Source organism: Enhydra lutris, unplaced genomic scaffold (assembly GCF_002288905.1).
Source record: "Enhydra lutris kenyoni isolate GAN:26980312 unplaced genomic scaffold, ASM228890v2 scaffoldscaffold38, whole genome shotgun sequence".
Lineage (NCBI taxonomy): Eukaryota > Metazoa > Chordata > Mammalia > Carnivora > Mustelidae > Enhydra > Enhydra lutris.
In genome coordinates, this window is record NW_019154122.1 from 8,776,681 (window position 1) to 8,789,380 (window position 12,700).

Consider the following 12,700-nt stretch of genomic DNA (forward strand, 5'->3'; position numbering starts at 1 on the left):
CAGGTAAGTTAAATGCAAACTACTGTTAGCCTACCTATCTGACCTGGGGAATAATAGGCAGCAAAATGAGTGAAGAGGAAATATTGCTTGCTAGAAAATGTGTGTTACAAGAACCACCTTAATTATGCTATTTCTTAAATGAGGATGCATAAAAATGTATAAACTTCAACTTGCCATCATCATGGTCTTTGGCAACTAGATCTGCTACATAAGAAATTAAAGACACCAGAAAAATGGTCATATGAACTATTAACACACACAACATGAATGAATCTAAAACACATTAAGCTGAGCAAAAGAAGCCTGACATGAGAGAGGACACAGTGTACGATTCCATTTACATGAAGATTGAAACCACAATTATCAGAATGGCAGCAGCCCATCAGGGGAGGAAACTGACTTGCCGCAGAGAATATATTGGAACTTCTGGAGAAAAACGTTCTGTATCTTGACTAGGGTGGTTACATTGAGTTTGCAAAAACTCAATGAACTGTATACTTAAAAAAATCTGTGCATTTCTGTTAGGTAAGTATTACCTCGATTTAAAAGATGGTCAACTGAAGAATAAGCTATTAAGTGTCTGTCATGTTTTAAAATTTAATCAGTACTGTTTCATAAGCCCAAGAATAAAACTAGAGAAATTTACAGAGAAAAACTTTATTCATGAAGCTAACTAAAAATAAGTGTTCTATTTAATATAAGAATGGATCAAATGCAGTTCCAAACAAGCTGTTGGCAACAACCCTGCTCCCATTAGACTTGGGGCGGGAGAAAATAAAAGGGTTTGTTCCCTTTTACCATACAGGCTGATGGCACCAGACATGTTTTCTGTAACTAAAAGCACTTCACCTGGCAGCAAGCTGGGTTACCGGGGTGCTCTCAAACTGAGGGTCTAACTGAACAGGTTAAAATAGGAGCACCTAGGTCATGCGCTGTGAAAACCATTTGAAAAAAAGGTCAACGGAGGAGGCTGGTCAAGCTGGATTTCAGAACTCCATGCAGATGTCAAATTCTCTCGCTACTGCCAGTAAACTCAGCCTTTGACACTAGCCCGGATCTACCTCTCAGAAAGCACCTGGTAGGTTCAAGCAATCGCGTGACGCGGAGGCTTGAACACACCAGCTGCCTGAGTTTCTCCACACGTGCTGCGACGGAACTACTTCCGCTTGGGTCAGCTTGCCAGTCTTCCGTACGTGTAAGCTTACCAAGGTCTCCACTGAGCAGAGCATCTGCCAAGGGCGGGTTGCGTTCCTTCAGCAAGGACAGCTCATGGGGGTTGGCCAGCAACATGTCTCGGAGCAAGGCCGGATTGTCCAAGCCCTGAGGAGATGAAGCTATGTCTCCAGGAGATGAGTGGGAATGCTGTGCTGGTGGCTGGCGCTGACGGGAGCCTGACGTGCCGGGCACAGCTATACTACGGAAGTCTATGCGGGGTAAGTCTGTTGGGGAAAATCGGTTCAAAGTTTACTTCCAGGGACTCCATGAAAACAAGCATTTGAAGGGAACAGCACTTGCTGGTACATGGCATGTTCGTAAATGCTAACTGTAGACATCTGACCTTGGCTCTGCTCCCGCTCTCAACTGACCGCAGTCTGGGTGAACCCACAGGCAAGAATAGAAAAGGGGGTGCCGACAGTGGTAGTAACCCTAGGTTTTTGGCTTATACAGTACCCCAGGAGAGATGACAAGTTTTTACTTATTTGTGCTTTTAAAACATTAAAGCTAGTCTCAATAAACATAACCACATAATTCTGAATGTAATTCTTGAGAAAAATCCCAGTCCGCTTTGACATGTTTCAAAGAGCCTGCACACCCTGGGGAAAGAATACTATACAATCCAAGGGACCTGAATCCATTTTAGATGTAAAATTCTACCAGTTTCTGAACACATTCGTCGTCGGAATTTATGCTTTCATCTGTGCATCACTGCTAACTCTTACGCCCTGGGGAGCGAGCAGGTCCAACTGTTTTACAGGAGAGACAAACAGAAGAAAAGGAACATGCTCAGGTTCTCTCTCAGTGCTTAGGTCACCAAAAGATAGAACAGAGTTAAACGCTACAACTCCCAGGTTCTAAAATCCAGGCTGGGCTGACCTTATTAAAATGAAAGGAAAATAAAAGGGAGTCTTACACAAAGGACCCACATATTATATGATTCCATTTATACGAAATGTCCAGAATAGGAAAATACACAGAGACGGAAGGTAGACTGATGGTTGCCCAGGACCAGGAGGCTTGGAGGCAGATGGGGAATGACTGCTAATGGGTACAGTTTATTTTTAAGGTGATGAGAATGTGCTACAGTTGACTGTAGTGACGGCTGCACAACTTGGAATATACTCAAAATCAATGAACTGTACCCTTTAAATGAGTGAACTTATGGTATATGAATGGTATCTCAATAAAGCTGTTACTTAAAAAGGAGTTTTTACCTTAGCAAAGAAAAAGTAGAGCAGAGCGAGAATGGGGCGCTAGAACTGAGTGGATCTGCATCTCCTCAATCCCAAAAATGTATCTGAGGGTCACTCCTGTCCCAAGTCTGAGGCCGTCCTGAAGCATACAGGACATCAACAGAAGGAGGGAATCCTTAAATTCCAGCGTCAGTTTCTGCCTCTTAGCACAGGTTCAACTAGATACTTTCTCCAAACAGACCTCAGTGGGCAGCTAGTAAATGTTTATGTGTGCGTGTACACGTTTGAGGGAGTTAATCTATACCAACCGGCAAAACAGAGGGGCGGGCCTTCTCTGTGGGTCAAGAAATTTTATCTCTAACCCTGTTACACTTATCTTGAGAGTCCATTCGCTTCAGAGTAATTCTGAGAAACCTGTTTACCTGATAGACCAAGATCCTCTCCCCACCCCCACCTACTGGCTGTCTGGTCCACATGGGAGAGTGCAGGGAAAAAAAAAAAAAACAAAAAAAAAACCAGTCACTTTCCAGAACTAACCATCTCACCGAATTAACCAAAGGCAGACTTGGTTTTTGTTGACTGGCACGTTCGAATCCCAGCTCTTTCTAAAGTTTAACAGTAGCCCTGAGGGACTCCTGTAACCCCGATCCGGGAGAACAGTGCATCACGGTCTCTCACAGCCCCAGTTTCAGGCTGAATGGAAGCACTGTGTTCTGAGCTGGGGTCTGTCATCATCACCCAGACACCCATCAGCTGTTACCACAAACTATAAAACTATAAAAGCAACCATCCTAATGACTAAAAACTGTTGAAAGAAATCTATCCAAAGATAACAGGGAATGGAAAACACTATTACATTTCATCAAACAGTTCCCTCTCATAACCCTGTCAACTTTCTACAGATCAGGAACCCCTTTGAGCATCTGAAGAAAGCTACGGACCCTTTCTCCATCAAATGCACACATGCTCGAAGCTACCCAATTCTGTGATTCTTTCAGGGACACAGAATCACTCTAAATCCCAATGCACAGATTCCAGATTATAAACCCCTAATCTGGATGGAACATCAAGACAGACAACAGCTTCCTTTCACAGGATTAACATGGCTGGCAGGGAAGGAACAGAAGTTGGTGGTCTGGCGGCTTAATGCTCATAAAGGTCAGTATAATGGGAAAAAATACCACATTTTGTTCCCATGTCTTCATTTATTAGCTGCGTAACACTGAAGACATTACTTAAAATCAGAGCTTCATCTATTAGTGATAACAAATTATAAAGAGGAATCTCTTCCCCCACAACAGTGATGAGCCCGTGTAACGGAGGGCCACGTGCCTGGCTGACTGCCAGCAGCAGGCCAGGCACAAAGTAGCAAAAGTCAGTCAGGAATCACGGGCAGAGGTGCCTCCTAAGTCCCTCGCAAGGATAAAGTTATTATTGATAACAGTAGAAGCGAAGGTTTATCGCGGACGCGCTGTGTGCCAAAGGTTGCGAGTGCACTATTCTCACAGCCTATCTCACAGCTGGTGATGAAACGGATGTAGGAAAGTTAACACATCCGAGGTTACACAGCAACCAAGGGGCAGTCAGAGCCTGTACCCTGCACTCTGAACCCGAAGGCAGTCCACTGCTCCGGCCCATGTCACACTCTCTCCTGATGCTGGTGTCAGGGATGTCTTACTTGGGAACTGCACCGGAGGTCGAGGGTCGGCGTTCTCCTTCTGTCGTAAAATCACAACGTCCCCATCTTTCAAGCCGTAGGAAGCCAGCGATCTGTGGTTGTCTGTGAGAGGTCTTTCAGCATAGACAATCTACGACCAGAAAAGATTGTACAGTAGAAAGCATTGAGAAGTAACACGGCACAAAGCAGGAAGACTACGTCCAGCGTCCCTTTTCATCAGACGTCAGTCCCTGCTCAAAACCCCCCAGTGGTTTCCAATCACACCTGGAACAAAAGCCCAAGTCCTTCCCGTTACCAACTAGGCCCAAACCATTTGGTCCCTGGCTCTCCTTCTGACTTCATCTCATACTGTAATTGCCGCTCCCCAAATAACACGATCAATTTCCCTCTGGGACTGTTTCTCTTGCTCTTCTCTCTACCTAAGGAATGTTCTTTTCCCAGTCATCTCCTTTTACAGTAGGCCCTATGCCCAATGTGGAAACTGAACTCACGACCCTGAGATCAAGAGTTGCATGCTCTGCCGACTGAGCCAGCCAGGTGCTCCCCAGTCATTCTCTCTTAAGGTCTCTGATCAAACATTACCTTTTCAGAGCCCTTCATTCATCAGTCTATTTAAAAAGTACCCTCAGGGTGCCTGGGTGGCTCAGTGGTTAAGCCTTTGCCTTCAGCACAGGTCCAGATCTCAGGGTCCTGGGACTGAGCCCCACATCAGGCTCTCCACTCGGTGGGGATCCTGCTTCCCCCACCTCTGCCTACTTGTGATCTCTGTCAAATAAATAAATAAAATCTAAAAAAAATAAAAATAAAATAAAATATACCCTCACCTCTCATGCTATAAATCTAGTTCCTAAAGATTTTTTATTTATTTATTTGACAGAGATCCACAAGCAGGCAGAGAGAGGGGAAGGGAAGCAGGCTCCCTGCTGAGCAGAGAGCCCGATGCGGGGCTCGATCCCAAGACCCTGGGACCATGACCTGAGCCGAAGGCAGAGGCTTTAACCCAGTGAGCCACCCAGGCGCCCCTATAAATCTATTTCTTTATTGTCTTTCTGCCCCCACTAAAACGTAAGCTACTTGAGGATAGGATGTTGTTTTGCTCGCCATATCTCAAATGTCGTGTGTGTGTATGTGCGCGCGCGTGTCATGAGAATTTCAAACATGGACTCGCCTAACAGCTTTCAAGTATGTGATACAGCACTGTTAATTACAGTCACCAAGCTGGACGTGACACCCAGTGTGTCCACTTCTAAGTGATCCTGCACGACACTGGCACGTCCACGAGTTTTCCAAATGCCACCTGCTCTGCATCCCTCCTACCATTCACAAAGCTCGGTCACACTTACGACTGGAAGATGAAAGGGGAAGAAATTCAGAAAAGAACAACTAAACACAGATGGCAAAACGGATCAGGGATGTACTACTAATAAAAACATTTTTATGAGGTGCGACCAAACACTGAAGAAAACCTGAGAGCAGAAACGCAGACAAAGCACCGGGTACAGGAAGCACGGGTACGGAGGGCACAGGGTGCTTTTGCCACGAAGGCACATGAAACCTACCCCACACTGTCACATGCTCCAGAGGGGCATTCAGAGCAAATTCAGGCTTCGAAAGGCTTTCTCCCTAACGACTGGCTCTGCACCAGGCCACAGGCCAACGGAGGAGCCCGAGTCCTGTCCTGGCTCTGAGAGGGGCCGTGTCCCTCAGCTGGTCCAGGCTTCACAGTCCCCATTTGTCAAGTAAGCAGGTGGGGCTCGAGAATCACTACAGCTGTCCCTTCCAGGTCTTTCTGCCCCACTACCATTTTACAGCATTTCCTCTTGTGTCCTCAAAGCTTTCACAGTCAGACTGCCTGACACGGAACCTGAAAAGTACAGGATTTGTACAGGGAAAAACGAGCTGTCATATCTGTTCGCAGAATCTGCACTGACGTGAGGAACAGAACGAATGGGAAACCAAATTTCCAAAACCGAATACTTCTGAGGATGCACAAGAAACTGATTTCAGAGTTTGTAGGGATGCCGATACTTAATAAATTCTATACATGACTAGAAAACATAATGTTCTTTCTTACCGTCAACCTATAGAGTTCAAACATGTTACAAGAGACCGCAGGTATCATTCCATCAATCCAGTCACACTCTCTGCTTCTCCCTTATTTAAGTGCCACACGGTAAAGGTACAACAGAATCAACACAGACTGTTTGCAATATAACCTGAAAGTCCTATCGTAACATGTGGGATTGCTGGGAAAACTACCGGAAGTCTGAAGGGACAAGTGTCACGGGTCAGGATGTGCAGCAAGAAGAGGCTTGCCAAGAGAAACGCCACGCAGGCAGCTCTTACATGGTGGCAGCGACACTGTGAAGCCACCACAAGGAAGGGACCAAGTGGTCCACAGCCCACTCCTTAATTTTCCGGGTACAGAAACTCAACTATCCGTATATTCAGAGATACAGTCAGTGGACACATTCTAACTGGACTTATAAAAGAACATTTATCAACAACAGGAAATCGAACTCAGTAGCATCAGAATGCTCCGGGCCACCAGGTCACTGGAGTCTCTTCAGCCTGAGGAGCCACAATCAAACACTACTGCCGCGTGCACTGCTATCAGAACAGCTTCCCGAGGTCTCCTACTTACCAACGTCCTTTCATGAAAGTGTCGTTTTATGAGGTGGGCCTTATTGGTCCCATTTTATGGACAGGGAAACGGATACAGAGTTCAGTGACCTGAGACTACACAGCTATTAAGAAGAGAACTAGGACTGGAATCATGTCTGCCTGACTATAGAGCCCATAATCTTCCCTAAGGACCACATACAGCTTCCCCAAACCTAAGTCTAAAGTGGCCTGGGGAATCACCAGGTGACCTGAACAAGAGCTAGCAAGCCATCCACTAAGGGCCTATCCTCACCAGAGGGATCTAAACCCTGTCCACTGTTCACTGCATCCCCTTGGGATGCAGTGAGCAGTGGACTGAACTCAAGAAACTTGAGAAACTCAAGAAAGACCGCTTGCAACTCCTCCCTCTTTGGCCTCCCACCTTATAGACACCGTACATCACTCCACAGTGTCCCTTTAACACAGTCTTTGCTCAGCAGACAATATAATTTTTTTTACAAAGTAAGACAGCCTCATCTAACAATAAGATCCAGGTAATAACCAGCACCAAACACATATAGGAAGTGTGGAATAATGCTATCTGCCCCACTTCCTAAAAATACTCGACTGGAGAATGTGGGTGAGGAGCAAAGACCCTTCACACTGACAGAGCAGCAGGCGTATTCCATTTGAGTCAAGGACACAAATGAGATAAACAAAAGCTTAGCTGAAATTGTAACTGCCACAAAGAACTGATTTCTTTTTGTTAAGACAGGTTTAAAAGTCTAAGAAAGACAATCTTTTTATAGCTTAAGTCTGAATGATCTTCTAGCTTAATAGGAGAATATCAGACCAATGGTTTCAAATTTCTACCAGTCAAAACAAAATGAGTGTCAGTAATGGCACTGGTGATGCTTCCTACCCGAACACTCAACTCAAAGGCCACAAAGCTAAAAATTCTAGTTTTGCCAGTGATGAGAACATCAAACAGGAAAACTGATACTGCTTCGAGTCTCTAGCTGTGGAAATGGCCCACCTGCGAGGACTTACTCCAGCGGGGTCACCCTCGAGATGGAATTCTCCTCTCAATGAACATTCCACAACAGTATGATTAAAACAACTCCAGGACCTGTAAGCATGATATCAAACATTTCCCGGTCTCTGAATGAGAGCCTTCAATCAGCAGAAATCGCAATATGTTTCTAGCAGTAAGGACCAGACACTGGCCACAAAATCTTTGGACTCACATCTGAATGGCTACATAATAGTATCTACCAGTAACAGAAAGCCCATTGTATGTCAAGTGATCTACATAAACTATTTCATGCAACAGCTTGACTTTTACAGCCCTGCTGGAAAACAATTTGGCAATAGTTACCAAGAGCCTTTCAAAAGACCTGGCAATTCCATATCTAAGAATATATCCTGAGAAAATAATCAGAAATGGGGACAAAGCCTTAAGTATATAGATATCCATGAAAATGATACTCATAACTGCTTCCAATTTTCCCCAACTCAAATGCTCAGCAATAAGGAAATTGTTAAATAAATTGTGGTACATCGATAGGATGGTATATGATATAGCCATTAAAATGATAAATTTGAAGAATTTGATATGCGATGGGAAATGCTGACAATGTAGTGTTGAGGGAACAAAGAAAGTTGAAACTGTTAGTGTAGTTCAGGCCATTGTGTTTAAAAGATACATATGTAAAAGGAAGTAAGCACAGAAAAAAAAATACACTAAAAAGTAAACTGCAGGGGCGCCCAGGTGGCTCAGAGGGTAAACTGTCTGCCTTCAGCTCAGGTCATGATCCCAGGGTCCTGGGACTGAGTCCCACATTGGGCTCCCTGCTCAGTGGACAGCTTTCTTCCCCCTCTCCCCCATGCTCATGCTCTCTCTCGCTCCCTCTCTCTCAAATAATAAAATCTTAAGCAAACTGCAGTTATTTGGGGGTTATGAGGTAGTAACTTACTGTCCTTATCTTTTCCTGTAAGTTACAAATTCTCTACAATGACTATGTAGTATTTATCGGGGGGATAAAAAAACATGAAAATTACCTGCGAAAATAAACATGTTCAAACCAGCTACAACAGAAAATTTCAGTTTCCACAGATTTAAAACAGTGTTTTACAAACCACAAGTCATGCTGTGTACAGAGCTGCTTTTCCAGGATCATACAGTCACTGCTATTATTTGGTATTTAAATATGCCTTTCATTTGAGAGTCCTTACACATTCCCCACACGTCTTTACCACATGCCACCTACAGGGGTAAATTATAATGATGTTTCAAAAATACAAAGACGTTAATTTAAAGTGAAGCTGAGTTCTGATAATTCTTTGAAGTTTGCCCAGCCAAGTCTGCATCAAAGTATCAAACAGAGCCATGACGAGCTTCCAAGCCCACACCTGTATTAAGAGACGGAACATGCCCAGCTTTAATCACATGTAGGAGAAGAGATCGTTTCTAGTCTAAATTTGTTATCGTCACATTACAACTACTATAATCAGACCAGAGCTGTTAAAAATTAACACCTTTTCTAAGTGCATACTTAGGCACTACTGAGGCTGATGTGGAAGACTGAATTCAAAACCAGTGATCCTCAATGCAGGGAAGGCAAAGCAATTCTTTAAATATGAAGGAACAGAACAGTATTGGAATTTTCATTTCCATTTATTTGAGTTCATCCTTCCTTAAATTCTATCTTATGGTTGTTTATAACGGACACAAGGTATTCCTTCCTGTGTATTACATAACGATGTTTCCAGTTATATACATATATGTGCATATATATACAATGTGTATCACATGTGTTCATAATGTTTGTAACTTTTTATATATCACAAAGATGTATGTTCCAAAACATTTTACTCAGAGGGATACATCACCAAAAAAGTTTGGAGATCAGTGGTGGAGATCTTGAAGGGAAAGAATAGTCAGGAACATTAAAACGAAAAAAAAATCCCTTTAAAAATGGAGGAGAAGGAATAAGAATGGAGAAGGTAACTAAGAGGAAAGAGGTCAAGAGACCAAGAGAACTGTGAAAGGAAGAAAGGGAAAATGAGTAATAGGGGAGAATCTGGGAGGTAAAGAGGTGGGAGAGGGGGCCTCGCATAAGCGACATTTTTGTAGGTAAGAACTATAACGATGCTTACTATTATGATTTGGTGAAGGGAAATGACTCAAGTGTCTGGGGTGGATCCTGTTCCTGCCCGATGGGCAAACAACTGAAAAGACAACCGACCACCAGACATCTTAAAATAGATCTGTGTTAGGTTACAATGGAGCCAACAGGAACGAACTTGAAACACAGGAGCTGTTTACCACTCAGTAATACAAGGTTCACAGTACTGGGAGCCCAGGTTTGCATATGCTAATCTGGCTTGGGAAGGAAGTAAATGCCCAAAGGTGACCTAAGGGATAAGAAAGAAATCTGGAGTCAGCCTAACTGTTCAGTGACTGAGGAACTCCTCACACCCTGCGCTGTGCCAATCTGACACACTCTTCACTCAAAACCAGCAGGATTTGAGGCAGCGCCAGCCAACCTTCATCTTCTTCCAAGTCCTAATAACAACAAAATCAACTTACATCTTAATTTTTTATTTCCCCCACCAGCTGGTGATTTTAACCAGGGTGAGAGAAAAGCCACCTTCAAATATTTTAAGAGTTGGGTGTCCCTCTCTAATTAAACTGTCCTTTCCTAGCTCTCCACTTGAGGGATTCACTGACAGGAACTGGTTCCTCAGTTTTTGTGGATTAGCTGTTTACTGAAAAAGGCTCAAAGAATCCCTTTTACCAAGTTCTTTGTAACTTTCATCAGTCGGCCTATTTGAGTGACACTTTGCACCTTGAAACAAAATCTTTCTTGATACTCAGTTTTATGCCAAGGTTCCAAAGTTCACATACTGTAAAGGAATCATACTCGCTTCTGAACAAAATACTGACACATCTGTTTACCATGACACCGGGCAGAACACGCTGTAGTTAGGCAACAGTTTTGGGAACTATTTCATAACTGCAGTAAGAAATCAAGATTTACATTCTGGGGCCTTGCAGGACTTCTATAATTTTCTTAACGTTCAGACCATGTCCTCCAAGGTCCACTTATCAAGTTAAGATTTAAACGTTTTAGCGTGAAGGCCAGAGTTATCGTCACCAATTCTGTTTGGGGGCAGCCTCAAGGCATTTTGAGAATAAATTACTTTGCTTATTTGAAATGTTAGAGCAGCTGAACTTCCTTCCAGCAGGGTAGGGAAATGAAACAGGCGAATCACACCCAGAATACACTAGGCCGTTTTTACAAAAATATCCTCATAAAGCAACGAACTTTGAACCCAGCCAAACTCTGAGTTATGGCCTGAAATAAAGAGAGATTCTGGCCTGCTCCCAGCGAAGAAACCAGAGCAACAAACAACTTGAATTGAACTAATAACTGCCCTCCCTTTGGTGGGGTGAAGGGGGGAAATTGCCCTTTTTTTTTTTTTTTTTTAAGAATTTAACCAGAAATGCCATGTGGTAGGGAAAAGGGAACAGGGCATTTCCAAATGCCTCAAAACAAGGTAATGGAAGTCTCAAAACTTTTTCCTTCACTTAGAGTGCAAACCTCTACATTTAAAGGTAAATTACGTTTGCTTAAGCCGGAGCCCGCTCCAAAAAAGCAGATGCACAACAACCTACCACAGTGATCCAAACTGGTATTTCTGGTTGGGGAAGCAGGATGTACGAATTCCTGCAAACCTCGAGCTGCTGCTTCTATTCTACGCTGTTCATAATGTACGTACGTCCGCACCACCCCAAACGAGGGATTATTAGGGGAGAAAGGGCCAGAGAGCCAGAAGGTGGGGCGGGCCGCCCAACTGTCCACGCGCCCCTCGGGCTGCAGTGGGTGCGTCTGCGGTCAGGTTCTCCGCTCCCTCCCATGGTACCCCACCCCACGCTCGGCGTGTGTGGGGGCAGCCAGCAATTCCAGTTCCCTCCCGGACGCGGGGGCGGGCTGGGAGAGGCCATCCTGCTCCCGCCACCCCCAAATTCTCACCAGTAGCAAAGGGAGGGCGTGAGACCCGTGGGCAGGAGGGTTAGCCCGGTAGGGAGACTCTGCTCGCTGCCCGGCATACCTGGCTCTCCGCTGCGGGGATGCCGGACTCGAGCTCGCACAGCGCGCGGAAGTTGTGCAGCTCGAAGTCTGCGTCGACCTGGAGGGAAAAGGTCACCTCGGAGAGGTCCCTCCGCACACAGTACACGGTGAGCAGCATGGCCCGGGCCCGACCCAGCTCGGCTCGGCCCGGCCTCGGCGCTGGGCTGCGGGGCGGCGGCGGGGCCTCGCTGGTGCTGCGGGCGAACGGCGCGAGCTGCTCGCTCGCCCGCTTGCTCCTTCCCTCCCTCACACACGCTCAGTGACTCACTCCCTCCCGCCCTCACTACCAAGCACCGCCGAAGCCACCCGCCTGCGACTCCGTCTGCCTGCTTGCCGGCCTGCCTCCCACCGCTGCCGCCAAGCGCGCCAGCCGCCGGCGCCCCGCCCCGCCGCAACGCGGCTGCCGTAAAGCCCGCCTCGCCCTCTCTGCCTTCGCGACGCAGAGAAGGGGCGGGCCGGGAAGAGGAAGCGGGAAGCTAGGAGAGGATTGGAGGGAAGGGAAGGCTTGGGAAGCTAGGGAAAGGAAGGGCGAGAAAAGGGGCGGGAAGGAAGGGAATGAGGGAAATCGAAGAGTGATTTTTAAAGAGTTGGGGTCGGTGGTGGAGTCCGCGATCTCATTCACCCAAATGAGACATTTATTAAGCGCCGATCAGGTGGATACAAAAATGGGTAAAAACACAGGTCTTTCTTTGCCCTTGTGGAACTCTCACGCCACTAAGCAGAGAGTTCTAAAATGTATTTTACCAAGTAGAAATTGAGGCTTAGAAAGATTATTCACGGGGCGCCTGGGTGGCTCAGTGGGTTAAAGCCTCTGCCTTCGGCTCAGGTCATGATCCCAGGGTGCTGGGATCGAGCCCCACATCGGGCTC

General features: G+C 45.6%; 1 protein-coding gene across 4 annotated transcripts in view; it reads right to left on the reverse strand.

The window, feature by feature from the left end:
- The window catches only part of LOC111154635 (protein DDI1 homolog 2), a 39,854-nt gene extending 27,876 nt beyond the window's left edge, over positions 1 to 11,978 (reverse strand). For all 4 annotated transcript variants that reach the window (XM_022514379.1, XM_022514382.1, XM_022514383.1 and 1 more), the window contains exons 1-3: positions 11,812 to 11,978; positions 4,090 to 4,219; positions 1,206 to 1,439 (exon numbers count right to left, since the gene is read on the reverse strand). In XM_022514379.1, coding sequence (XP_022370087.1) covers positions 1,206 to 1,439; positions 4,090 to 4,219; positions 11,812 to 11,949 — 502 coding nt within the window. In that variant the 5' untranslated portion in view covers positions 11,950 to 11,978. The remainder of the gene's footprint in view (positions 1 to 1,205; positions 1,440 to 4,089; positions 4,220 to 11,811) is intronic.
- Between the last annotated feature and the right edge of the window lie 722 nt (positions 11,979 to 12,700).